Source organism: Syngnathoides biaculeatus, chromosome 19 (genome assembly GCF_019802595.1).
Source record: "Syngnathoides biaculeatus isolate LvHL_M chromosome 19, ASM1980259v1, whole genome shotgun sequence".
In the NCBI taxonomy this organism is placed as follows: domain Eukaryota; kingdom Metazoa; phylum Chordata; class Actinopteri; order Syngnathiformes; family Syngnathidae; genus Syngnathoides; species Syngnathoides biaculeatus.
The window spans coordinates 17,145,726-17,173,394 of NC_084658.1; the positions used below are offsets into that span (position 1 = coordinate 17,145,726).

The window sequence follows — 27,669 nt, forward strand, 5'->3', positions numbered from 1 at the left end:
GTCCGTTTTGGACGCGCCAGTCGGGAGTTCCTCGCAGGATCCTGCTACGCAATCAAATCCTTCCATTTTTATCGTTCTCGCCCTCATTAGGCTTGCGGGTGAGCTGGATTTGATCACAGTTGATTTGGGGCCGGAGGTGAGCTACACCGGGGTCTGGTTTTCCAAAAACTGCTTGTGAGTATTACGGAGAACGGAAACCAGTAAACTGAAACGCCTTCGACGGCCATTTAACTGGAATGAAAAGTTGACACAATAATAACATCTTTTGAAAAAAAAGGACTTGGGGCAGGACTCGCGAACGGGCACAATGGTTGCGCCTCCGCCTCCATTTGGACCAGCAAAGCCCTCAAACCTGAGGAGGTCAGCGTACCCCGACAACACGCAACTCCGCACAGGTACCCCGAAACCCAGATCTGAACCCCTAACCTCAAAACTCTGAGGCAGACGGCTTGACCGCGAGTCCACGGTGCAATTAGGAGTCGACTTGCGAAGTTTACGAGCTGGCTCGTTTCCTTCCTTCAGCTCTTTGCGAGTCTTTGACGGCAACGCTATGAAGTCATCACGACGTTTTCGAGCCACTAACTTGGGTAAGAACCTGCGAAGCATTTCGGAAAATAGGTGAAATCACCGTTATTTTGGATATTTTCATGACTTAATACCACCCCCCCCCCCCCAAAAAAAAAAAAACAAAAACATCAGGTCAGAGAAGCGGAGGACTCTGCAACGACCGCACCCGGAACCAGCTGGAAACAATAAGAAAAAAATAATCTTTTCCTTCTTCGCCCCCCCCCCAACCCTCCTTTGGTCGTCGCACTCCTCCTTTGTTTTGCTCCACCCCCCCCCCCCCCCCACGCCCCAAATGAGGTGACAGGGGGAGTGTCTGCTACGTTCTCCCTCACCACAATCAACACTCATTCAAGTCCCGCCTGCCCCCCCAAAAATAACGCAAGGCTTTCTTTTTTTTGGAAAAGACACCTGCGCCCAGGAACAAACAGATGGATTTCATTTCTTATAATAGCAGAAAATGGCCACGGAGTACAGTAATCCCACCGCATATTTGCAGTCGACGATTCACAAATTCATCCTTTTTTTTTTTTTTTTCAAGATTCAACGCCACCGCTTTACCTTCCGCTGAAAATCTGTGCCGATCGCAAACCCAAAGGGGTACAATGCTGCCATCGCCTGGCACCTGCCTGGCATTACACTCAGGTCGAAGCTTGGATTTTACAGACGAGCTGGGCGAGAGCCGTCGCATCAGTGACTGTTGCTCTCCTATGACTTCATATTTTTACTTCACGAGAACAACGATGCATCAGAATCTCACAACTCCCCCCCCCCCAAATAAATAAATAAATAAATAAATAAATAAATAACGACAAAATCAAGCAAGAAACAGCTCAAAAGAATGTGACCACTTGTAAGTCGAAGTTGCACTCTTGGTGTATTCAGGATCAAGACGTGGAACTCCACACTACGAGACGGCAACGTCGGTGCCAGAACACCCCCCCCCCCCCCCCCCGGCACTGCAATGCACCAAAGGGACGCTGCGGCATTTTCTCCGAAAGTCGCCGCGCCGGTCTGTGTTGTCATCTGCGGCATCGGCGGTCGCGCGTGTTTGTTTTTGTTTTTTTTTTTTGCCGTACGAATGAGTGAGTTGCGTCTGTTTACATCAGCCCCCCCCCCCCCCCACCCTGCGCCGCAGACGTCAGGGAGATTATGTGTGCAGAAACACGGCTGGGGGGTGGGGGGCACGGTCAGCGTACGAGGTGAATCAGCATTCTCCTCACGAGCCAAACTGCTGAGCTCAAATTGACGGCAGGCGTGTTCCGAAAGCTCCCGCTGATGACGCGGCATCCCGGCCCCCCAGAAGCAAGATTTCTTCCTGCTCCTCCAGCGGGGGTATCACGTGCGACCTACTTGCGTAAATCTGGATAAACGTGCCGCTCGCGCGTAAACATGAACTGCTCGCTCCGTGGCGGGCTTGCGCTGGGCTAAAGGCGGGAGGTTCAGAATACAAGGGACACCGGAAACCCCAACGCCGGATTTGCCGTTCATCTTTCATGTGATATCGCAGATGGTTTTTCTTTTCAAAATACTTTGTAGTCTTCAGGCAAGTCTGAATTCACCGTTTTTGCTGCTTCAGTGGAGTAAGACGCTCCAGAAAATTACGGGCGGCGACGAGATCTACCGGAAGAACTCTCCCTTCTACGCTAAGTTCCCGTAGCCCGTCCGTAGATCAAATCTGTGAATCGTAAAGCCTCTGCGTCGTGATCATCATCTTTCATGCGATATCAGAGATCGTTTTTCCCTTTCAAAATGGTTTGCAGTCTTCGGGCAAGTCTGAATTGACCGTTTTTGTTGCTTCAGTGGAGTAAGTCGCCGCAGAGAATGCTGGGCGGCGACGAGATCTACCGGAAGAACTCTCCCTTCTACGCTAGGTTCCCGTAGCCCGTCCGTAGATCAAATCTGTGAATCGTAAAGCCTCTGCGTCGTGATCATCATCTTTCATGCGATATCAGAGATCGTTTTTCCCTTTCAAAATGGTTTGCAGTCTTCGGGCAAGTCTGAATTGACCGTTTTTGTTGCTTCAGTGGAGAAAGTCGCCGCAGAGAATGCTGGGCGGCGACGAGATCTTCCGGAAGAACTCTCCCTTCTACGCTAGGTTCCGATAGCCCGTCTGTCGCTAAAATCTGTGAATCTTGAACCGTCTGCGTTGTGATCAATTTAAGTGTCTGAAACAAGAATGGGGCTAAAAATGCAAACCAAACAAGTGGCAGTCGAGGTGCTCCTGGGGTTCAACTTTGAATTATTTTAGCAGATAAATTGTCGGGAATGTTGTCGAGAAGACTTCTGGTGAAAAGGGAAATGTCTGCCACATGTGCTAATCCCAGGCTAGCTGGCGTTCTGCGGTCGACTCGGGAGTTTTACGACGCTTCTTCTTCCCTCCCTTTCTTTTTCCTCTCCTGCGGTATTCAGTCACTGGGCCGCTTTCATATGCTAATGGTCGGGCCGATTGTGCGGGCCAACAGCCTGGAATGTTTCTCCACAAAGGAGAAATGAGATGGAAGGAGAAAAAAAAAAAAAAAAAAAAAAAGGCCCGGCCAGAAACATCCGACGACGGCGCGTCTTGAGGCCCGTAAAATCCTCTGGAATGAAAAATATGCATAAAGTCCCTCAAAGATGATCACAATCAAACAACAGGAATGGATATTATCATTTCACGTTCTATCAGTGGACTCTCGCATTCGCAGAGCAGGGAGGGGCCCTCGTGGGGGAGGGGTTAACAGATGACGAGGCGGCGTCCAAATCGCCCGCCGCCCAGGAAGTCGTCCCGAGTCCAGAGGCCGGCGGCGGCAAAGAAAGACGACTCGCTCGCTGACGCCCGGGCGTCCGTCCCCAGCTGGAGCAGGTGCGCCAATTAGGGTCCCCCGTGGTGCCCCCCCCCCCCCCCCCACTTGGATGCCACATAATTGCTCCCCTGACCGATGAATTATTAATCCCAGTCACTCTTTGAGGTTTTGGACAGGAGTCCGACCTGTGACACACCAGCCTGATTGACGTAAACAAGAATTGACGAGAAGTTGAATGAAATGAAAACTTTTGATTTTTGCGAAATTCAGATGAAAAGAAGCCAACTTCACGCAATTCCCAATAGCGGGACCTGGTTTGAACCCCAACCTCATTTAGGACCGTCAGCAGTTCAGCAGAGTCCAGACATTTGTCTACTTTTGACACTGCGGACAGCAATTAAAGCAGCTGGCAAACTAGTTAGCGGCAGTAGAAACGGAAACAGGGCACAAACCGGAAGACAACTCGAATTGCTGAACAAAAAGATCACCAAATACATTCTGGCCTATTACTAAAACAGTACAAAGTCACAACAGAGACTGCAGTAAAGACAGAAGAGCGACGCTCCCGGAAGTTAGCGCATCAATCGGCAATGTAGCGACTTTCTTACCTTGTTAGTCAAACATCGATGACGTTGTCAGGTCAAAGTTCACAAATCAATAACCTATGCCAGCGTAGTGGTTAAGCCAGTTTCAGTAATTATTCATAATAATAAACACTTTCTGTACAGGGATATAAAACCGTTGGTGCAAAAACCGAGTTTGCCTTCCTTAACTTTGAAAATCAGCCGCTAACTCTTCACCGTCTGCGCTCACCGATGTCGATGTCAGCGACATCAGCTCAAAAATGCCACGCGCGGGCCAACGTCGCGACCCGGCTCTAGATTTGTTGTGGGCGGCGGCGGCGGCGGCGTCGTCGTCACGCCCTCCCTCGCCAGGTGTCAGCCTGCAAATATTTCACGAGGCCGTCTTGGGCGCCTCAAGACAGCAGTTGGCCGGCCGCAAGAACAATTTGGCCCAAATTGAATCAGGGCCGGCCGGAGAGCGGCACGGCGGGCGAGTCTTTCTTGGGTGCGCACATCAGGCATTTGTGCCCCACCCCCTCCCCAAAATAGGCTACAATGAGCCGTCCAGTGAAATGAGCCAAAGAGCACAAGAGGGGCTGACTTGTGAGCAACGTACTGATGGCACCAACAACAACAAACGTGACACCCGCTTGTACCCGAGTACAGCAATCACCCGCATACTCGTTATTCAGTATTCATAAATTGACACATTTGCATTGTTTTAGTCTTTCCGAAACGCCCTAAAAAGCCACCAGATGTCGCCAGAGCCCCCGGTTAAACAAGGACGTAGTACAGTACAATGATTGGTGTCAAGGAAGTACGGTGACCGTCACCACCACCATAGATCAAAATACCGCCGGGACAGATTTTCATTTTTTTTTTTTTTGTTTTAAATACTGACATGAAGCCATGCCAAAAGGCGGACAGTCGTCGGCATCCTGTTTGGAGTCTGGCGAAAGATATTTCAGGAAAGAACTTAACAAGGCGCATTTTGTCAAATCGGGACCGTGGCCCCTCCCCCGGTGGCCAACTCGGGGACACGGCGAGGTCGGCGCCACGCTTTCGATCGGCTCGATGAATGCCGGCTATTAATACGGCGAGGGGGGTGGGGGGGGCAAACGCGCCGGCAGCGAGTCACCACGCTACAGACCCGTCAGTGCAGATCACAAACCCGGCCCCAAGTGGCGTTCAGCACGCGCTCCAGAACTTCCAGCTGGGACATCTTCCCCCTTGACGCTGTGTGCCAGCAGGCGGGGGCGGGGGGGTTGCAGAGCGGGCATCTCCGTGCCCATCTGCTAGCCCGGCGGGTGCCCCGTCACCTCCGCGTCAATTAGCGTATGTTAATGATTCAAAAAGATGGTCCAAAGCAACTTCCCGGGGGAGAATTGTCTGATTTGTCTGCGGGCGTGTCGGTCATTGGCTTCCTCTTCTGCTAAAAATCGCTATCGGGCCTGAAAAAAATCATCTGTCCATCACTAATACCGCTGGAAGTCTGAATCAGAATTTGAATTTATTTCATTTTCCTCGTCCGTGAAAGCTAATTTCACAAAACTAGCAATTTTTTCGGTCACTTGGTGCAACATGAAACTGAGATGGTAATAATTACACCGAATTACATTTTTTTTTGGGGGGGGGGGTATCTTTTAAAAGTATGGAGGAAGAGTCCCCGACTGAGTTCAAGGAGGCGCCGAGCCGGGTCGAGCCGAGCCCGGCACCGGGGACGTCGGATCCCCAAACGTAAACCAACATCAAGCGGCTTCCTCAGCGCAGGACGTCGGAAGAAGATCCCGGAAACTCATTTCCGAACTACTGGGAGCCAGTAAACAGTTGCCCGGAATTGTTTACGTTCCCCTTTGAGGCTCCACGACACCCAGATGGTTGCGATTGCGCCATCCGCAGGAAACACCCGCCGCCAATTAGCAGCGACGAGCTAGCCCGAGGCGAGCTCAAAGACTTAATATTCAATTTCGATCTGAATCAGTGGCTAATGATCTACCGAACGGGTGTCGTAAATAACCGTGCCGAGAAGATCGGAACGTTCTGCTCCTCAAGGGAAAGACGGGAAATCAAAACTTTTTGGGAGTAACTTAGCAAAAGACGACGGCTAGCCCGACTTCCTCTCTGAGACGCTTCCCAGGGACCTCCGACCGCCAAAAGACCAAGATAGCATCGTATAGGGCAGCGACGGTAGCGCCGGTGGTCGTTCTGAGCACGAAATCTGGCGGCGACAAAGACAGGATGAGTGCTCAAACAGAATCTCGTTTGAGCTTTCAGAGGCCGCCGCGCATTTCAAAGAGAGACACGGCCGGCCTCTGGTCCCGCAGGGGCCGTCGAAACAAAACCTCCTCCGGGTCGGCCGTCCATCAAGCCTCCCGGAACTCTTCTCAAAGGATCCATCGGTCATCCGTTGCCACGTCACTTCATCTCGGTCCGAGACGCCGGTCTGGTGCAAACGGCCGTTTCCAGATAATTGCCCGAGACGACGAAACAATTTGAGGGGCAATCGGAAGAGCTTATCTGAGAATGACACCAGAAGTCCGTTTCCGTTAGTCGGTGCGGGCCGAGCGGCCCAAGAATGCAGGGGTACAAAACGCTGCGGCCACACATCAGGAGGGACGTTTACCTTCTGGCACATTATGAACCGTTTGAACAACAATTCAGTTTTTGAAGTTTGTTTTCAAATGTTGTTTGTTTCATCATGCATTGGGTTACCTCGCCTCTGTCAGGAAGTAGAAATGAGCTACTTTAGGAACACAACCCCAACTAAATCCCAACGCTAAACCCAAATTTACACAAACCGTCAACCTAAGCCCTAATTAGCCCTAACCCCAAAACCAAAAACTCGGCAGAATCTTAACCCCACTCCGCTGCCTAACCCTAATCTTAGCCCAAACCGACAGGAAAAACCAACCTGAAACCTCAAATAACGCCTGAGCTGTCTGAACCCAAAATGTGCTAGCTCAACTCCCAAGTCCCCCGGGTCTGCACCAATCAGCACGGAGCGCGAGGGAGCGCCACGGAAAAGGAAAACTCTGCGACGCGCACTCAGTACGAATCAATCCAATGTGAATTATGGATTTGCCACTGGGCTCAAACCACAACAAGCGCACGCAAGCCGCTTCCGGTCGGCCCCGCGTCCCTGGAATCATCCCGACACGGACCCGGACCCGGACCCGGACCCCCGACCCCCTAATGACGGCGCCAGGAAATAATGCTGGCTTTCCTGCCGTCACCTCCGAAGCTCGCACGGACGTTAGCGGGTTAGCGGGCGCTTACGTAAGCCTCCATTCGCCGCACGCACGTGGTTGAATGTCACGCTCGGAACTGAAAGATCATTCCGGACCGCCGGGGGGGGTGGGGGTGTAGAAAAAAGGTCAAATTTGAAAAGATGCCAACCAGGCCCGCGACTCCTGGCCCAAGACGAATCCGATAGCGGAACCTTGACTTTCATGTGCCCCAACTCGTGTTTCAGTTTTTCCAAGTAACGACCAGTTGCTGGATTCAGAACTTTTCTGATTTAAAAACAACTCAAGTTACAGTTTTGGGGAGTCTGAAGCCGACCAGCGGCTTTCCCAAAAATTCCCGAAACGAAAGTCGTACCGAGATCCGAGCGTGGCCGCGGAACGACCCAGGGTGCCAATTCGGGGTGCCGTGGAGGTGTCAGATACGGAGGCAGCCCGGAGGAGCCTCGGGCGGCGCCGCTCGGCCGCTTCTGTTCGGCCTGTCTGCCCGCCGTCTGGCGGCCCCGCCCCCTTTCCACCGACTCCAATCGGCGCGTCGACCGCCGCGTGATCCGAACAACAACGAAAAAGGACAACAAGAGCGGAAGGGTGACTTCTTGACCCGAACTGAATTTTTCTTCCATTTTCAAACATGCCTCGCCGAGATTTTTTGGTGGACTTCCTCATGACCGACGTTTTTACATAATTGGGTGGGACTTTCCCTTCCCATCCCGTGCGAAAACGCCAACAAAGGCCCGACAGCCGTGCCAAACTGGAACCGAGCGCACCCTCTGCCCGGCTTCCATCTGTCGGCAAGTTAAAAATAACTTCCTGAAAAATTAGACGAGGAGGGAATGAGGTTATCGGGCTGGCTGAGCTAAATTTACAGCAAAACTTCTGATCTCGAACGCCGGCGACGGATGACGGGAGCTGAGCCGGATCTCAGTGTGACGCCTACCCCGTTGCCCGGCAACCGTTTTACGAGCACGACACGTCCAGTTGGAGGCCAACGCGGGACACTGGGGCAGGTCTTGTCCAGATTTTGTGCACTTTCAGGCCTGATTGGTGTTAGTTCATCGACAGCGTTTTGCATTATTTGTTCACGGTAATTGGTTGGAAAAAAAATGACATATTTTGATGATTTGCATTTAAAGTTTACTGTGTTTGGTTGTCTGTTTGCATGTGCTGCTCCTCCGTGTGTGTTATAGTTTGACGTTTACAACAGTCGGCAAAAGTAGATTTGAATACGTTTAAATAGTTCAGCGCACGTGGGAAGAGTAAAACTCGATTTATCTGGTCCGTCTACATCGCTTGGATGGGGGGGGGGGTCTGGAATGCGTCCCCTGCGCTAAACGGGGGCAGTTCCCCGTACCCCCGTACCCGTGACCTTCATTATGACAATCACTACTTTTTTTTTTTTTGTCCTGCTTTTTTTTATCCGACAGACACCAAATGCAAATTATAATCCGCTGAGCCGGGTCAAGCGAGGTGGCGAGTCCAAAACAGACGTGGCACACGTGGGGTGGGGGGGCCGTGTTTTCACGGCTTGGGCGGTGGCAAAAGTGGGGAGGATTGGGTAGCGAGCGGGGTGGGTGGCGGGGGGGCTAAGTCCAGCTTGAAAGTTTGAGTGTGTCGGCGTAAACAAGGCGACGACGTCACGGCCGACGTCGTCCCAAAGCTTCGCCGGGTGAAAATCGTCGACTTTCAGCCGTGTGTTTACATCACGGCCACGTTTGTTGGCAAAAATGTTTTGGTGTCTAAAATTGGACCTTTTTAGTGATCCATCGAAGTGCCGCAGCCGACGGGATCGCCGGCTACAAAGTCAAAATCCCAGCAGCCGAATCCGAAAGACGATTCCCGCGAACTGGTTCACTTTCTGGACCTCGATACGGGAAAAACGACCGTCACACTTAGCTACAACAACAACCTTTTTGTTGTACTTTGTGCAAACAAGACGATGAGTTTGCAGTTTTCAGGTCTTTCGTGCCGGATGCGACCGGTGGGGCAAAACGTAAATAATTTCAAGTACGTCTTCAATGAAGACATGAAGCACAACGTCTGGTTTGCGGCAACAAATTGTCAACTTTATCACACATTAAAAATGAAAAGTCAAGCACAAATAGCCCGCGACACAAGCTAACTGAGCGCTCCGCTAGCTCCCAACGGCGGCCGCCATTTTGGTATTAACGCCTCAGAACAAGCGAACGTGGTGCGCGAGTTCATCTGCCCTCTTTTGTTGCGCCCATTCCAAACGGCTCCCATGGGGGGGCCAAACGGACTTTGTTTTCAACTCACTCAAAGTTCCCGAACGGACTTCCGGTGCGCCGAAATCAACCAGGGCACGGAAACAATCAGCATAAACGTGCTCAACGTTATGAAAACAATCGTCAGTTGCATTCTCTGCATCCGAACCCCCAGTCACAAAAAAAATGCGAGGCAGACGTGCTGACCACTTTTCCACCATGCAAAAAAAAAAAAAAAAAAAATGCAAAACTTGATTCAAACTATGTCACTTGCCTTTTTTTTTTTTTTTTTTTTGTATTGAGGGGAATTTGAGATTTTATTCCAAGGCTCTCTCGCCCTGCCCCATTTAGAGGATTATCACACACACACGCACTATGCCATTTTCTGATAATCCAAAACATGGCAGCAGCAGCAGCACCGGCCGGGGGCCAAACGCCATCGCGGCGATGTCAGCAATCGGTCAGAAGCAACCAACTAAAGGGAAAATAAAAAAAAAAACAAACAACAACATCCCCCCCAAAAAAAAGAACGGAGAGCCGCGGGGAGCATAAACGTCTCTTTGTGCTGCACTTTTTTTTTTGTGCTCTTAAAACAGTTGTCGCGGAGTGGAAAGGATGAACCCGGTCAACCGGACACACGAGCCGCATCTTGCACATTCCGCCTGGAATGACAATGTGTGCGTTTGTGTAATAAACGCCAGCTCAGTGTGATTCGACTCACATGGGTGACACTTAAGCAGCGAGAAATCAACAACTTCTGCCACATTCCGCAGAAGCCGCTTTTTCCTCTCTTTCTTTTTCTGACTTTCGGAGCGTCTCACCTCGCACGGCGCATCTCGGAGTTGACGCTCGTCGCACGCCGCCATCATTGTCATATCAAAACGCTCATCAGGCGGGGCAAATCCTCCGGGGGCCGCATGGAGCTCGGGTGGGTGACGACGGCGGGGGGAAAGGAAAAAATAAGAATAAAAATGAAAAAAAAAAAAAAAAAAATCTAATCCACGCCGTCCTCCTTCCTCATGTCCGCGAGTCGAGGTGGGAATCTAAAGAGGAAGAGTTGACATGTGATGACACGCAAACGGAAGGGCATCCAAAATTAGCATCCGTTGTGAGCGAGGCAGCCACATGGAGATATGTGCACGATGATGCTGCTCGGTGTCGAAGTGCAGCGCATCCTCACGAGGTGGAGCTGGCGGCGACCTCGCTCGAAAGGAGCCAAATGTTAGGAGCGCCTGCCGGCGGGATGCGCCCCGGGTCCGCCCCGTGAAGCAATTTGGGATGTCGACTGTTGTTCTCGTGAGCGGAAAAGTCACCGCCGTGTTGTGATGTCACCTGTCGATGAGCTCGAGCGCAGCGCGAACGCCGATCGGTGACATTGACGTCACTGTGTTGCTTTGTAGTGATGCTGACATTTTGGTCATTAGTTAAAAGGCGTCCTCCCCCCCCCCCCCCCCCCCCACGATATCAGTTGCACGTCAAACTCGTTGCACATGAGCAACACGCCCATTTCGGATGCAAAAAAAAAAAATGTTTCACGTCTTTTTTTACATTTTCAAAACAAATAAAGCGCTTTTTTTTTTTTTTTTTTGCTGTAATCCATATAAAAAAATTTAAAAAAAGGAGAGGTTGTCGTTGCGTTTGCGAGCCTACCTGTTAGCAATCCGGAGAAGCGCAGCCCTCGGCCCATGTTAGGTGGCCGCGGGCGGCGGGAGGCCGCAAGAACGTTCAGCCCGCCAGCGGAGCTCCCCCGGCGGCCCGCCGGAGCTGCTCGCTGCCCGCTCGGCTGCAGAAGGAAAAGCGGCGAGAGGCGCCCCTCGGCGGGCACTCGCTCCGCGCGGCCACCGAGCAGGAGTCCGACGGCCGAGGTTCATTCATCTCCCACGCGGTCGACCCGGGGGAAAAAATGAGCACAAAATAAAGCCGAAAAATCAAAAAAAAAAAAAAAAAAAGCGGAGGAGCGACAGCGGCTGCGAAGTGCCTGCCAGTCGGCGGCGGAGGAGGAGCGACCATCTGCGGCTGGCCGGATCGAGCCCCGCCCCTCGCCCCTCGGCGACCAATCGGGGGGCCATTGTAAGGCTGGCGTCTGTGCGACGGACCAATCGGCGCGAGTGTTACATAAGAGCCGCGATAAAGAGCGGACGCTCCACACCCGACCCGAGGATGCCCGCTTGACGCAAACTTTGCGCCTGCTCGGCCGCTTGCAAGTACAAAGAAAAGAAAAGAAAAGAAAAGAAAAGCTTCGGATTGCGCTCAAATGAAAATCTGAAATCATCAATTATCTCAAATGAGAAAATGTTTTGTTCATTCATCTTTTCATCTTCTACAGCTGCTATTTGATTTTCCCGGAAAAATCAAGAAAAGGAACGATACATACAGCTCAAGACGTTTGGGAACTTCCGATTCTTTTGCAATTTTTCCTTGCTTTTTGTCTAAATATTTGATCTTGAAATTTAGGGGAGGAGTTTCATTTCCTCAGGTCGTTGTCCTGTCAAATGGGAAGCTAGCACTTTGTTGCCATCTTGTGGCAAACGTCAACATTTTTCGGGGGTGGGGGGGCATCGCCGCACCTTTAACAGCGCCATGAATTTGAAATTATGAATCAGCGGGAAATGACGTGCCCCGCCTGCGACTGACCGGCGGACCATATCAGGGTCTAGCCTGAAGTTAGCTGGGGCAGACTGCAGCACCTTGTGAGGATAAGCGGCTTGGAAAATGGACGGTAAATTGTGATAAGCGTGGGGGGGGGGGAGGTGGCTCACTCTTTTCACTCGTTTCACGGACACGTTTGCCGAGAACTCAGCCGACCGCATCACGATGGCGCGGAGGAGACGGCGGCCGGCCGCACGGGAATCCGGGGAGGCTGCAAAAAAAAAAAAAAAAAGGGGACGCTGCTGGGGGGGTGGGTGGGGGGGGGTCACGCACATCTGATGCAGACAAAGACAAAGGCTGACAGTGTTCTGTTTGCGGCCTCCTCGGGTAACACAATAGACGGCGGGACAATAGGACCCCCTTTGACCCGCGCCGCTTTCAGGGGGCTGCAGCGATATTGTCCCCCCCCCCCCCCAAAAAAAAAAAAAAGAGACCCCGTTTTTACACAATGGACAACTTGTAGCCATGCGAGCGTCGCGGACCAAGCGATGGCAAACCCGCAAACAGCTCGTTGGGCATCGAACGCGGTCGCAGTGCGGTCAAAAGTAGCTTGCGGAGCTAAAACCTGCGTCAGCAAATTGTCTGGCTGATGTTTTTTCTTTTGTTTTGGCTTTTGCTTTGCGCACAATGCTCACAGATCCCTCTGGTGTATCGCAACAACATGATGCTCGAGTGACATTTGCAAAAAACATCAAATCATTTGGGTTGCTTTTAAGCGAGCGGAGAAAAAGCCGACATATCCCAAAATGTCATTATCGAAATGCATCGCAAATCAAAACATTTCATCAAATATTTGAAAAATATTGCTTGGGAATATTTTGGCGGTCTCCAGAACCATTAGAACCTTTTGATTGATAACAACTGCCAATGTAAAATATGAAAAGTTGACTCAGTGCTCAACGGTTAGCGATATTGGTCAAAGTCCTCCAGACATTCAGAAAGTTCTGATTTGAAAACACGCTCTGAAGTTTCCCGATAAGGACGCAGAAGTTTTTCGCCCCGCTTTTCTTATCGCTCCGGCCTCCCTCGCAACTCGACAGGGTCACGGCCGAGTTTGGACCGGGCCAGAGCGGGAACGCAAAGACGGAACCGAACGGGCGTTGCAATTTGACGGCTCAAAACTTCGTTGGGCCTTTTTCGGGTGATTTGAGAGTCGAGGCAGGACGGACGCGGCGCCACTGACGCTCAGTTGCCGTGACGACCAAAACAAAACATTCTTGAAATATTCGAAGCGAGTTTGAAGGGGAGGGGGAGGGGGGGGCATTTTCTTCCTTTCATCGATTCATTTTTTGAGCTCTGCCTTATACAGTGGTTATAAAAAGTCTGCACACCCTCATTCAATTGCCAGCTTTATTTATTTATTTTTTTAATCATAAAAACATGAGGGCGGCACGGCGGATCAGCTGGTAAAGCGTTGGACTCACAGTTCTGAGGTCCCGGGTTTGATCCCGGACTCGCCTGTGTGGAGTTTGCATGATCTCCCCGTGGCTGCGTGGCTTTTCTCCGGGCGGGCACTCCGGTTTCCTCCCACATCCCAAAAAACATGCGAGGTGAACTAACTGGACACTCGAAATTGCCCCTCGGTGTGATTGTTTGCAGTTCAGGGTGTTGACAGCTGGGATAGGCTCCAGCACTCCCCGTGAGGATAAGCGGCAAAGAAAATGGATGGATGGATCAAAACACGACCTTTTAAGGTGATTTCCCCCCCCCCCCTCCCATTTAGCCTCCATTATCCACTTTAAAAACTTACCTATTTGCTGTTTTTGTGTCGAGACCGTCTAATGGCTTTGACGCCTTTTTGGTGACAAGGAAGTACGTGGACATTTCCTGTTGCGGCTTGAAAAGTGGAAACGGAAATATCGACTCGTTCTTGCTGCTGCCCGCAGTGTGTTGAAGCGTGACAAAGTGCACGACGGAGGAATTCATCGCAAAACAATCTGATCGTGTTTTCTGATTGCAGCAGATTGCCGAGGCGCCGGCTCGAAAGTCAACCAGCATTTGATGTTACGTGCGCGCACGCGGGCGTTTCCCGCCATTCGGAGCGAGCAAGCGCCGCCCGATGCCAACGTGAATAATCTCTCTCGCCATCTGCCAGCAACGTCCTCGCCCGCTCCGCTCAATTTCTTTTGTGTGTCAATTATTATTATTATTATTTTTTGGCTCTCTCTCTCACACACACACACACACACAGACGGTAGTAAGTAAACGCTGACAAGCACATTTCGAGGTGGACAAATTTTCTATTTGGTTTTTTTTTCCCGTCATCGGGAGGTCGAGTCAGACTTTGTACTTCTGCTTGCCCGTCTTGCTGATGACACAGATGTGCTGAAAAGGGGGAGAGACAGAGGGAGGGGGGGGGGGGGAGAAAAGAGAAACGATGTCATCCCACGTGAGGAAAAAGAAGCGGGCTGGGGGGGGGGGGGGTGTGTCGCAATTTAGTTTTCGGGGAAACCGCCGGCAGACGATTGACTGCGGGAGGGAAGTCGACGCAAAGGCGGACGAAAGCTTCGAGATTTTAAGAGCAAACGGCGCGAGGCTGCCGTGAAATATCTTCAATTTCACATTTGACAACAATGTCAAACTTTCACTTGTGCTCTACTTTTCAGATAGTCCTCTGAATCCATTTCATTTATCATTCAGAATAGATTTGTTGCACTATTTAATGACAATTTTGAAATGTTGTGCCAATTCAACATTGAAAATATATTTTCATTCTTCATAAAGCTATACAGTCCGTTTTAAATATCACTAATTGTTGAGTACTACTACTTCCGCGCTTCTTAAATTGTCGTATTGTTTGATATGTATCAGTTATGCGGATGAGGAACGTAATTAATAGTTGCATTATATCACTATCATTTACTTTAGCAACTTTTTACATGTAAACTTTTGCAGTTATTTAGTTTTTGTATTCATTTGAATTTATGGACAGATTAAAAAAAATAATTAAATTACATTAAAAAAAAAAGGACTGAGTCAAAATTATGTAGGAATTTAAAAATATATTATATGTTGTATATAATAATTACAGAGACTTTTTTTTAATTTTTACATCGCTGCCGTTCTACGAGTTGACTCCACCGTGCACGTCGACGCCGGTCACGCGCGTATGTCAGCTGGGATGTTAGCATGCTAAGCTTAGCGTTAAGTTTCCATGGGCGACGGAGGAGGAGGAAACCCGCTAGGTGAGTTTAGGTTTCAGGGCACGGCGGGGTGGGCGGACGGGCGGGGTCGTCTCTCTTTGATCTAGCCGCCCTGCCTCCCGCCGCCTCTTTCATCCCCCCCCAACCCCGCGGTGCTCGAAAAAGGGCTTACGTTCAGGTCACGGAAGTACTCGTTGTAGTCCAAGGCGTAGCCCACCACAAAGCGGTTGGGGATTTCGAAGCCCACGTCTGTGACAAAAAAAAAAAAAAACAGGAGGGTGGGTGTCAACGGCGGGCGAGGACGGCGGGCGAGGGCGCGACGTTCCGCGACTCACAGTCGGTCAGGTTGTCGTCCATGTTGGGCGCCCTCTTCACCAGCAGACTGCAATGAGTGAGCACGTTCAAGTTAGCGTTCGAAAATCACATCAAAGGCCACACGAGTACAAAATATTGAGACCCTCTTCCACCTTCAGCGTCTAAAGATACATGCAAAAAAAAAAAAAAATATGTACATATTAGTGCTGCACTGACGAGGTGTGTGGAATAGAGACGTCTGAATTATTTTACTGCCCCCTGTGGCCAAAGCGGGTGCACCAGAAAGAGCAGCACAATGTATTCAATTGAGATTTTTTTTTTTTTTTTTAATTCTATTAGGTTATTACGGCATATTTTACAACATGAAACCACAAATTTTCTTGGGTTTTGGAGGGAAAAGCAGAACGTATTAAAATCATTTCCATTCGTTACAATGCGGAATGCTGATTTGGGATACGAACGTGAAATTTGGATCTCGGAGCGTCAGAGAAAGAAACCGGGTCCATAAAGAATTGCTTCACGCACAAGACCCGGAATCGACAAATGTGTGACGCTGTTACAAAAAAATGATGCAAATCGATAACTGGATTGAATAAACAAAAACGATTCTTTATTTTCAGGTCCAATCAAGCTCGGGTGATCCGCGAATGCCTGATTCTGTCCCAATACTTTTGTCTCCTCACAATAAATCACGAGCAAGCGACTCGGAGACTGCGACCGGCGATATCGGCGTTCGTCACACATTTGGCATTTCCTGCCGGGGGGTCAAACGCGTGCAGACGCCCGAGAGAGGCCGACTCACCCCGCGACCTTGACCGTCTTGGGTTGAAAGGTCATCACATGCTTCAGAAGGGCCTTCATTGTCTTGCCTGTGTCAACAATGGCCTTGGGGGGGGGACCACATTTCAACGTCAATTTAGGGACCTTTAAATGCACAAAATATTGAGACATCGCAAAAAAATGTTCACATTCGAAAACAGCTGCCAAAAGTCTTTAACATGAAAAATTTCACAATTTCCAGTCCGTCATTAAATCTTCCCGACAGTTAACCTTAGCGGTGACACGGCAAGAGGCTTGGGGGGGGGCGAACACCCATCGAGACCACAAAAATATTTGCGCTCCTGGAGGCAACTGCTGGTCACCAATTGGACTTTGGAGTCCGGCATGAGTTGCCGCTGCTCCTCCGCAATATACGAACCTCAATGTCTAACATTGTGATTGGCCACTGGTGAAAATTTATAGAGTGCCTCGTTGTCAGCCCCGAGTAAATGGCCGAAGTAGGAGCAGAAGGCATTTTTTTTCATTTTTATTTTTGGTTCTCAAACCCTACTTAACAGCCAGCGCGGGGGACAGCCGGACTGGCGAGGCCGCTTTAGAGCGCCTCGTCGTCGCGGTGTGGAAAAGCCCACCGACGACCCGGCGGGATCCGGTCCAGGCGCCGGAGGCTTTCGGCAGATACATGTTACCAACTTAACGTAATTAGGAGCAGGCGTGAAGTGCAGAAAACGGAGGGACTGGAAGATTTCAGTTTTGGAACGCTCCAAATTTGACAGCACTCTTCTCAATGCTTCCCATGATTATTTTGCATGTATTTTCCCATTCCATCGGCGCCGCGTTTCCGCCACGCGCTCAAGACTTTCCTTCTGGGCGCGGCCTCGTCCGTGAGCCCGACGTCGGCGAGAACTCACCTCGACAATCAGCACGCTCTTGGAAACATGCAAAAAGAGGAAAGAGACGCACGCATTAGTGACGTTTGCATCCGTGCGGAATGTTTGGGAAAAGGGCGTCTCCGTGGCGACAATGCCGGCAGTGTGCGGCGCACAGCAGAATGCCGTCGTTCTATTCCGGCCGGCGGCGAACATCTGCGCCGACGCGTCGTCCGCGGAAAGCTCTTTCAAACGCGTCCTTGTTCCCGCCGCGCCGTCCGTCTGAGGGCTTCTTTGTGGGAACGGAGGAAGTCGGGCGGGGGACGCCCGGCCCGACGTCGGCCGCGCTTCTTACACCTGACCGCCGTGACGGACTGGTGGAGATTTCCACCAGTCCGTAAACTGCAGAATATTGCGAAATGGTGACATTTCAACAACTACGACGTATCCGCTGACTCGATTCACGCTCGTTGGTGCGGCGTTGTTCGATTAGCGTCGCGAAGACGAGGAAAACGAACCGTTTTTCGCACGTCTAGCGAAGCTGTCGACGGCGCGGAATGCGGCGAGAGGCGGCAGCGGTAGCGCTGCTGTCAGTGTCGGTCGAGGAGTTTGAAATTGCTTTTGGAAAATTGGCAAAGCGCATGAAACACGGTGGAAATGTTCTCATCAATGGGAGTCTCAGGCAATCCGGCGCTCTCGACACAACCTTTGACCTTTGAAGCAATTGTCCTTTGGAGATTCCCCTTCGGTCGCCGCGCCGCGCCGCGCCGAGAGAGTTCCGTTCATTTGGATCGGCGTTCGGTGCTCGTCACGGTGAAAACCCCCCGGCCGCAAACGCACCTTTCCGCGCAGGAAGGGCAGATCTCGGCCTCCGACGACGCGCAGGTCTTCGGTCGATCGGTCGTTCTGTCGACGAGAGGACACGCCCGGATTTGCATTTGCGTCCGCGGGAGACGCGTCATCGCACGGTCGAGGGCAAGTCACGTGACACCGCGTCGGGACTTTTGAAACCTCACTTTCGGATCCCGGAGGCGAACAAAAGCCCCGATTCGTCGTTTTAAGCTTGAAGTGGACCCAGTGACTAAGTAGAAATACTCAGTTAGTGTCTTTCTGGACTAGGCTGTATTTTTGACACGAGTTTTTCTTTCTCAGACGACTTTTGACCCTGACTCCTACGTTTTTGGAAAGGCACGTCTGGATAATCTCCTGGCGTAGCAGCTGCGAGTACGAGAGTACTTTTACTTTTGGGAGGGGTGACGAGGTAACGAGGTAAACATTGTTGCGGGCGTGTTGTCGTCCTCCACGTGAGGATGACTCTCATGTTGACATATCAGGAGGATGATGATGATGACGTGAGGCCTTGAGTATTTCCTGCGTCCTTGGCGTGTCCCATCTGCATGCCCCCCCCCCCCTCTTTAAAAATTGACAAACGCTGACATCTCGTGGCAGAGGCAGACAGGACCACGTGTCAAGCCTACCGGTACATATTTAGAATTTCAAATTTCTCTCTGCATCCATTTTCTGCGGTTTGGGGGGGGGGGGGGGCGCAACAACCCCCCCCCGCCCCCCGCCACTGGCCAAACAAAAAAAAAAAAACGAACAAGCAGTCGCGCTTGCTCGCTCGCCTTCAGAAATGTCATCAAAAGAAAATCGTCGCTGGAAAAATGAATACATAAAAATCGGCACCATAGAGCAACTTCACGCTAAATCTTTTAATTTCTTACAAAAAATATTATGTTGAAAAATAAAAGTTAAATGTATTTTTTTCAATTTATTTAACATTGAATCTGGTAATTTCATTCCATTTGCCGAGCTGCGTACACTACAGACTACACTACACTTTTTAAAAATCTATTGTAATTTTTTTTGGATTTAATCTCATAATGTGATAACTTTTTAAAAATTACTCTTATATGATATTTCAGAATTACAAATGTAATTTTGGAGTTATCCCACTTTAGTTGACTATTATTGTTTTTTGAATTTGTAATATGACAAGATTAAGGACTGATTAAAAAAATGTGACTGTCAGAATTAAAAAAAAAGAATGAATGTAAATGAAATATACATAATATATTAAATATATCACTATTATATGACTCGCTTCTTTTAATATTGCAACCCCTCCACACACACACACACACACACAAATTTGGCTCGATTTTCTGCTCAAACAAGATTTACCACATGACTTAAATCATGTAATATGAGCGTATTTTTTTAAATTGGACTTTTATTCCGTTCCAAGAGTTAAATTTATTGTAAATAGGACAAAAATCTTTGAAAATTTTGAGGCAAACGAACACGAATTTCATTGTCGTACTATCGCGTCTCTTTGGCTGCTGCGCGACTTTTGCGGCGACTTTTGGGACGTACCAAGTAGCTCTTGAGGCGTATGAACTCCACGCGGGTCTCCAGGTACTTGTTGGAGTTGCGTCCCAGCACCTTGATGCACTCCACCAGGTCGGCGCAGAACTTGTAGCCGCCCTTCAGCACGCACAGCACCACGATGGCGTCGTCGCCAAAGTCGTCCGCGATGTAGCGGGCCAGTCGCTCCGTCCTGCGGGGGGGGGGGGGGGGGGGGGGGGGGGCGACGGTCGTGAGCGCCGACGACCGGAAGCTGGCGACGTGACGCCGGGCGCACCTGTTGACGACCACGCCGTGCGGGATGTAAACGTTGTCGATGTCGTGGCGGTAGTGCTCCGGGTAGGTGAACAAGTCCAGACTGTATCCCGGCCAGTCGTCGGCGATCTGCCACAACGGGACGTTCGATTCTCGCTCTTTTGCAACGTCAAAAGGTTTTGCTCTCTTCATTTCGGAGAGCGTTTGCGTCATCCGTCCACGGCCGCATTTTTATCTATTAGACATGGCTGTGGCGCGAGCACACAAATCGTGACTCGGTGAAATAATACGCAATAGGCCAATTTTGCCCACATTCTTCGGATTGCGACGGATGCGTCCACAACGGCGGGCCTCTACGGTGCATGTGAATAATAAAAAGTCTCAATGAACTTTTTTTTTTTTTTTTAAATAAATATGTTTCATTTCAGATCTCCTTTGGACAGCCTTGAGTCCATCAGGATCTGACAGCTTTCGTAACTTTTGGCGCGCCATATCTCGTGATTATTGCGACCGTCCGTACTGGATAAGCAAAACGTCAGCCATCTCGGTACCGTTTTGCCGACCCGACCCGGTAAAATGAGGTCACCAAAGCCCCGAGAACCGGGTCCTTCCTCTTTCTCTTTACGCTTCACTGGAATTTTCCATCAGGTGACCCAAACGAGGGGTCAGCGGTTTCCCATAACGGACGGACGGGATCACCCGAACCTCGCGGTGACGCTTTTGGGTTTTTCGAAGACAAAAAAGGTTTTTGCGTCACGCGTACCACAATCCCTCTTTTCTTCCCGGCGTGCTGCATTTCTCGGGGAGGGTGAAAACGGTCCCGCTGCAGGTCGGGGACTTCTGGGGGGGGGGGGAAACGCCGGCCGGCGGGCGGCGCTTTTGCTCTCTGGGAGAAAACAGCGACAAAAAAAAAAAAAAAAAGTTCCTTTGACTGAGAAAAAAAAAAAAAAGCAGGACGAGATGTGCACAAAAGTTCTAAAGTCAGACCAAAATGCCGTCAGGTCTACTCACGGCTTTTGCTGGTTTCGTGGTCAGGAAGGATCCGAACATCGGCGGCGTTCCCAGCGACACGCGCCCGGCGATCACGCTCTGGTCATTTGCCCTTTTTGTTTTTTTTTTTTTGTTCCCATTCATTCCACTGGTGGAGAATGCGAGCGCTAACGGGCTTCATGTGACAGCATTCGGGCCCGCCGCCGGCCAATCAGAAGACGGCGACGCCGGCGGCCAAAGTGGCTTTTCGGCCGCCTTTGGTTGCACGATTGTGAATAGGGAAAATAAATCCTCAACTTTTGATAAATTCACGCGAATGAAGACGTAAGACATGAACATGAGGCCAATATATACACAATGTCAATATGAATATCTCCATACTTTATATGCAATTTCATTGATTTTGGTACGAGTGTGCAAATAATAATAATAAGATATATTTTGAGGGCGGCACAAAATCTACCTTCCGAAGCTTTGAACGGGGGATTCCGAGAACCATCCGTCCGTTTTCTTTGCCGCTTATCCTCACGGGGACTGCTGGAGCCTGTCCCAGCTGTCAACGGGCAGGGGGCGGGGCCTACTTTGAACTGGTCGCCAGCCAATCGCAGGGCACGTGGAGATAAACAGCTGCACGTACAACCACACCTTGGGACAACTTAAATTGCCCAATTAATGTTGCGTGTTTTTGGGATGTGGGAGGAACTCCACACAGGTGGGGCCGGGATCGAACCCGGGTCCTCAGAACTGTGAGGCCAGCGCTTTACCAACGCCAATCTGAAAACATTTCAGGCGTACGTTTTAGGAGCTGGATTTACATCCGTCCATTTTGAGGATCTACAGACACACAGAAAAATCACTTTGAGCAACGTTTTTTGTTTACTTAGCAGGGGGAGCACAAAAATTTGCAGAAGACTCTGAGCGAGGGCCCGGGCCCAAAGGGCGTTCTCCGAAGGTCCTCAGCCCGGCCGAAGGTGTAAAAAGGTGGCGCCGAGCCCAACCGGGACCGGCGGGCCTCGGCGTGGGCCTCTTTTCCTACTTGGCTATGTAAATGGTCTTGAACCTCTGGAAAAGTTCCACGTCGCTCTCCAGCTGCTTCATTTCCGCCTCCAGTTGCAGCTTGCGGCTCTTCCTCGTCAGCGTGTCCACGACCACCGGCAGACGCCGGTACTTGTCCTGCAGCTCGGCCAAGGTCTTCTTCAGGCTCTTGGCGGGAGGAAAAAAAAAAAAAAGAAACCTTCAGGACGGGACGTTCGGGCCCAGAGTCGCCCCGGAAGTACCTCCAGGTTGGCTCGCCGCTCCTCGTCCGACAGCCGCCTCATGGGGCCTTCCTCCGTCCGCTCCGTCAGGTACTTGTCGTACTCCTCCGCAGATCTTTGCAATTCCTCGCCGCGGTGCTGCAGGTACTGGGGCACCTCGCCGTAGCCCTGGAGGCGACCCAGACTAACATTAGCGAGCCCCGCAGATGAAAATAAAGAATGTTTTGCAGCTGTGACCACAACATGCTAACTTGTGCCTGCAAAATGCCAAATTATTTTGCCGCTAATTAGGTGTAACACACATATGAAATCTTGATTCGTGGCCAAAACCTGGGTGTTAAAATGTCTGCACAGAGTACAAATGAATCAGATTAATATCCGTTCCTTGAACCTCGAAACATTCAGGTAGGGTCCGGCAAAGATGCGCTCCATTTGCTTACCAAGACGTCCAGTTGTAGAGCCCAATGATCCTCTGAAGTCATTTTGTGTTTTCCATGCGTGGGTCGGTTCCACCACTCGGCCGAGTCCAATTTGGCAACTCGGTCTCGACGAGTGGAAATAAACTCGTCGCTGTCATTTTCTTGATACTTAAACTCAACCCCCCCCCCCCATCACATTCTGAGCGATGGCATCATCACACGACACCCCCAGTTGTCACGCTAACGTCAGGCCCCGCAGGAGGCGGGACTCGATGAGCAGCGGCGGATTGGGCAAAACGTCCGCACAAAATTCGTGTCCACGAGGTTAGCGCAATACGTAGGCAAGATGCAAAAAGTGATATTCCCGCACCTTTTTGCAGCAAGGGTGGGCTCAATTTCCCGGAGTTGCAAACGGCGGGAGGCCCGGGACACGCCCCAGGTGCGTCTCGAGGCGTTACCTTTTTCTTGACGTACTTGGGGACCAGTCCGGAATGTTCCAGGAGCTCCTTGTGGCCTCGGTTGGTGTCAACGGAAGCCGCCGACGGTCTGGGCCGCACGGGCGCCGTCGCGGCCTTGGGCGACTTCCTCCCCGCGGGCGGCTGTTCGGACCTCAAGGGGACGGCCGGTTTCCTCGCCGTGCACGTGCGGCGAGGACCTTCTTTTTCTGCGGGACAAAAAGTGACAGTTGACGCCACGACAAGGGACTCAAACGATAACCGCATTCATCTCACTTTGGGGCAGTTTGGGCTCTCTCGAATGCTTTTTGAGATATTTCTCCGGGGACGGGGTCTCCACTTTCGCCGGGCCCATCGTTTTCATCGCAATCTTGGACACTTTGTCATCCAGCCGAATTGCCGCCGGCCTGAACCTGGTACTGTGCCTGCGCAGACAGCACAAAACATATTTCTTTCAACGTATCCAGTCAAATGTTTACACAATATTAAAGGTTTTTTATTATTATTATTATTAAAGTGACATCCAGGTGTTGATCTCTGACTTACTTTGGCTTTTCAGCGTCAAGCAGGTCGGGTAAAAGATTGTAGATACTCTCTTGGGGATAAAACGTCTCAGCCATGTTGAAAATTGTTATTGCAATAAAACAAAGATGAAGGCAGTCAATAAATGTCGTAAAATTAAGTCGAAGCGTCGCAAATTAGACGGCTGGAAAGTCCTCTGGGGGTTTTGCTTTGGCTTGTTGCTAGGTAACGGATGGACCGCGCGTTGCCTTCACCTACCGTCGTTCATTACCCCACCCTGTGACTTTTTAGCTTATGATTATGGTTTTATATAACACGTGTTGGTATTTTTGGATACTTTTAACTTGTACGGATGCATTTTTGGTGGGGGGTGAGGGGGCGGGGACACACACGCTTTATATAAATCCAACTCTCAATAGATGTTTACCATTCCGAGGGAAATTATAAAATCCCCCTTAATCTGCATTTATAACTATGCAATAATAATAGCCCATAGCAATAAATCAAAGTGAGGCGTGAATACAATTGAGTTCAATATATAAAATATGCAACTTTCGAGTAACCCTGAACGCACCGTAGAACCTTTGTGCACGAAAATAGCAAACTGGGCTCGTATGAGGACAATAAAAAAACAAGTCAGAAAAGAAGGTGACGAGTTTAAATTATTTGTACAACGATACTATACACATATATTACGTTTATGATGAGAGACGGGAGAGAAACTTTCGCGTAACGGATTTGTCCCTCCGAACCTGCCGTAGTTGTTTTGACATTGCAGCATGGCGTCGACCGACCGCAACAAAGTTTGCATCTCGTCATCCGGAGTCCACTAAAGCATCATTATTTGGACCTGAGGGGCGGCTACATTTGACGTGAGTGTACATTTATTAAGACAAAGGTTACGGAGTACAGTTGGACCTTCACTTACGAGTTTTTTTTTTTTTTTTTTTTAATTCAGGCAAATGTTGTAAAATACATAAAGAATGAATGCAATTTGTCGGCATCATATGAAACTCTACAATGACATTGGAGAGCCTCTCCTGCGTCAGTGCATGCATAAAAGCAAGTATTGAAATAAAATAAGAATACATGTGTAAAAGCGTGTTATCGAATTAATCAAAAACCGCAATTTTATCCTTTCAGTTTGCGATGGATTTCCGAGGAGCGGGTCAGCTTGCTCTCGGGGCATTTCGGGGCAGCCCGGTTCCGTCTTGCACGAGAAATTCACGACTTTCCACCCGGACCTCCGCTGCTGGACATCTCCAAGAGAAGAACATCGTCATCATGGGTCCACCCGGAGCGGGGAAGACCACAGCGGGCCGGATTGCGGCCCGCAGACTGCGACTGCCAGCCGTTGACGTGGACGACGACGTGGAAGATGCCCGTCGCCGCCAAGCTGGCGGCCGTCGGCGGCGGCGAGCGCTTCCTGGAGGAGGAAGGTCAAGTGTTGTGTAACTTCTCAGCCTCCGGGTGCGTCCTTTCCCTGACGGGTTCCAACCCTCTTCACGCCGAAGCCAAGCACCGCGTCAAACAAAGCGGCCCGGTGGTCGACCTGGACGTGGACGGGGAGGACGTCCTTCAGAGGCTCCGCAGAATGAAAGTGGACAGGATCGTGGGCCAAGCAGCCGGGCGGTCCATCGGGGACATCCTGCGCTACAGGAAGCAGTTTTACGAGCGCTGGCTGGATACGCGGGTGCTGCGCGGTCGGGGGGACGCGGCGGAGGAGGTGGCGGAGAAGGCGCTGCAGGCCGTGGAGAGATTTCACAACCACGCCGCGGAGACCTTCGTGTCAACCAGGGCTGATGGCCAAGGATCCAAAGTTCTCTCCGGTGACGTGGCGGTGGAGGTTCTGGTCTCTCCGTCCCCGAGCGCGGCTTCCCGAGGATACCGCAGGGTGAGTGGTTGCGACTCGTCGGTATGTCTTATCCAGAGCGGGCGTTGCTATTACTGGAGAAGTGCATCCACCCGTCCGAAATTTGAGAGAAATGGTCTACAAGGCCTACGGGTCCAACTTTTCTTCCGAGGAGGTGGCGCCCGTCAAGCACCTGATGGACAGCACGTACGTCCAAGAGCTTTTTCACGGCCCCACCGCCTCCTTCAAAGATTTGGCCTTGCAGCTGACGCCCCAACTCTTCGCCCACTGCCTGCCGCCCACGTGCAACCCCTTGATCCCGGTCGCCCCGTCCGGCGACACGGGCAGCGCCGCGCTCGGCGGCTTCGGCGGTCTGCGCGACGCCGACAAACGCGGAGGACGGCGTGAGCCGCGTCCAGAAGCTGCGGATGACCGGCTGGAACTTCGACTTCTGCCAGAGGAGCGTCAAGGGGATGTTTGGCGAGGCGGGCCTGTCGGGGCACCTCGCCGTGCTGAGCACCGCCAACTCCATCAACTGGGCTCGTTTGTTACCACAGGTGCATCCCGACGGGTAACTTCCCGTCCGAAAGGTCATCTGCGCGTCCAACCCCAATCGGGTCGTGTCGGACTTCGTCAACACGGGCGAGTACGACCTCCGCGGACGCCGCCTGATGCCCAGCCGCTCCCCGGCCGTCGACATCCTGAAATCGTCCAACCCGGAGAGGTTCGTCTACCGCGTCTCGGGCGGCGACGGGCCGCTCGTCAAGGACTTGTTCGTGGGTTTAGACGGACGGCGGCGCTTCAGCTTCTCGGCAAGATGCGACAGGAAGTGCAAGCCGACTGGCGCTCGGAACACGACTGCCTGGCCGCCATCCGGAGCGTTGGCACGGAGGCCGGCTACCTTATGGACACGCACACGGCCGTGGCTAAAGTTGTGGCGGACGGGCTGCGGGACCGCACCTGCCCCGTGGTCATTAGTTCCACCGCTCATTACGGCAAATTTGCGCCTGCCGTCTTTGAAGCTCTGCAAGTGGAGAACGTTCCGGAGGATCCTTTGGAGCAGCTGAGGAAGCTGCAGCGTGCCGCATCCAGACCGGCGAAGAACGGGGCCCTGATGGATCGCCTCCGAGACCGAAACAGACGGGAACACGCAGTTTGTGAAGCAGATTACGGAGTGCTGGTAGAACAAGTGGAGAACATGATCCGGGACTCCTTCCTTCGAGTCACGTTAGACCTTCACAACCAGAGCGGAACCTGGACTAATACGTGCGGATGGACTTGAATGAGCAGAAGCACGCAAAGATTTTTTGAAGGCAACAGTCAAGTCAATCACCTGACCCGAACCCGATTGAGCATGCATTTCACGCGTTGAAGACAAAACTGAAGGTAAAAATGCCCCAAGGACAGGACAAAAGTGAAGCCTGTTGCAGGAGAGGCCGGGCCAAGCGGCGCCAAGGGCGAAATTTGGCGTCCGTTGATGTCCGTTGAATGTGATTGACGATTGTTCATTTGTTCCATTGATTTTGGTCCATCAAAAGCGGGTTCAATGGTTCCTCCGACGTTGACCTGATTTGCATGGAAAGAGTCTGAAAGGAAGGCTGACGGCGTTGGGTTCGTTTCAAATCCTTGCCGGTGGCGTTTCCAGGCAAAAAGAGGAGAATTGTGCTCACCTCCCAATATTGACGGGCCCGAGTGGACGGGGTTGCGACTTAGCGGGTCGTTACCCCGGCGACCGACAAGGTGCCGCTGCCGCCCGCTGACTTGTTGGATCTCATTAGATTGTGTACCTAATGAAGTGTCCTGCGAGCGTACGAAATTGCAGCTCGTCCCGGCGGCGATATGAAACCGAGCATTACGTAATAGAGCCCAGGCAGGGGGGGAGGGGGGCACATTCAGCATTTTTACACCCCTCAGCGAGAATTCTCTCTATTTGCCTGTGGGGGGGGGGGGGGGGGGGTGAGTCATTTAAAACCAGGTGCTGCCTCAGCAGCTGCTGCCCGAGGACGCGGCAAGATAAGTTTCGGCCGAGGCGCGAATGCTTGTCACTGCACTTCTTCACGTGGGGAAATCTCGCGCTGATTGAGGGAGACGCGGCCAGCTGTTGCTCAGCGTGACGGCGGCGCACAGCTGGCTGAGCGGGGGAAATTGCAGGTAGCGGGACGAGGAGGCCCCCGCTTTTTGCGCCGCGCGGGGAAGGAAGGCAAAAGATCGACGTAAGACGCGTCTGCGTGAGGCGGCGCTTCAGCGACCTTGAGGAGGCCGAGCTCGCAGAAGATGTATTTGCCTCAAATGACCTGCCGTAGAATCATTTCAAGACGTTTAGGAAGAAACATGTCGCGATATTAAGCAATAATCATATCGTATTTTTCTATTGTAAGCGACTTCTTCATTCATCCGACACTCCACGGGCTGACGAATCGGGC

At 51.2% G+C, this 27,669-nt stretch overlaps 4 protein-coding genes across 6 annotated transcripts in view; 1 reads left to right on the forward strand and 3 right to left on the reverse strand.

The window, feature by feature from the left end:
* The window catches only part of LOC133493023 (rho GTPase-activating protein 21-like), a 44,866-nt gene extending 33,523 nt beyond the window's left edge, over positions 1–11,343 (reverse strand). Inside the window, exons 1-2 of one of the 2 annotated variants that reach the window (XM_061805946.1) lie at positions 11,028–11,343; positions 10,199–10,420 (exon numbers count right to left, since the gene is read on the reverse strand). In XM_061805946.1, coding sequence (XP_061661930.1) covers positions 10,199–10,252 — 54 coding nt within the window. In that variant the 5' untranslated portion in view covers positions 10,253–10,420; positions 11,028–11,343. Of the gene's footprint in view, positions 1–10,198; positions 10,421–10,557; positions 10,674–11,027 lie in introns of those variants that run through there. The other variant, XM_061805947.1, reaches the window with a different exon arrangement.
* Positions 11,344–14,249: 2,906 nt separating this feature from the next.
* On the reverse strand, positions 14,250–21,413 carry prtfdc1a (phosphoribosyl transferase domain containing 1a). Of its 2 annotated transcripts, XM_061805949.1 has the most exons (10): positions 20,764–21,413; positions 20,516–20,638; positions 19,775–19,881; positions 19,507–19,690; positions 17,971–18,036; positions 17,173–17,190; positions 16,287–16,369; positions 15,505–15,551; positions 15,342–15,418; positions 14,250–14,351 (listed from the first exon to the last, which is right to left on the reverse strand). In XM_061805949.1, the coding sequence occupies exons 1-10, from the start codon at positions 20,884–20,886 to the stop codon at positions 14,304–14,306; spliced, it is 876 nt and encodes a 291-aa protein (XP_061661933.1). In that variant the 5' UTR covers positions 20,887–21,413; the 3' UTR covers positions 14,250–14,303. The 2 variants fall into 2 exon arrangements, 1 of the variants encoding a protein (XP_061661933.1); XR_009792829.1 differs by lacking the exons at positions 14,250–14,351; positions 15,342–15,418; positions 15,505–15,551; positions 16,287–16,369; positions 17,173–17,190 and adding an exon at positions 17,354–17,532 and having other exon boundaries at positions 17,649–18,036.
* A 196-nt stretch (positions 21,414–21,609) lies between these two features.
* enkur (enkurin, TRPC channel interacting protein) lies at positions 21,610–23,626 on the reverse strand. Its single transcript, XM_061805950.1, has 5 exons — positions 23,419–23,626; positions 23,149–23,297; positions 22,876–23,081; positions 22,020–22,166; positions 21,610–21,945 (listed from the first exon to the last, which is right to left on the reverse strand). Exons 1-5 carry the CDS (start codon positions 23,490–23,492, stop codon positions 21,775–21,777), a joined length of 747 nt encoding a protein of 248 aa, XP_061661934.1. The 5' UTR covers positions 23,493–23,626; the 3' UTR covers positions 21,610–21,774.
* Positions 23,627–23,802: 176 nt separating this feature from the next.
* Positions 23,803–27,144, forward strand: LOC133493024 (threonine synthase-like 1). The gene is given in 8 exon segments (XM_061805948.1): positions 23,803–24,266; positions 24,353–24,456; positions 24,538–24,764; positions 24,766–25,238; positions 25,241–25,366; positions 25,369–25,639; positions 25,641–26,047; positions 26,050–27,144. Coding segments are annotated over 7 exon segments (2,025 nt in total). The 5' UTR covers positions 23,803–24,266; positions 24,353–24,414; the 3' UTR covers positions 26,529–27,144.
* Positions 27,145–27,669: the final 525 nt, after the last annotated feature.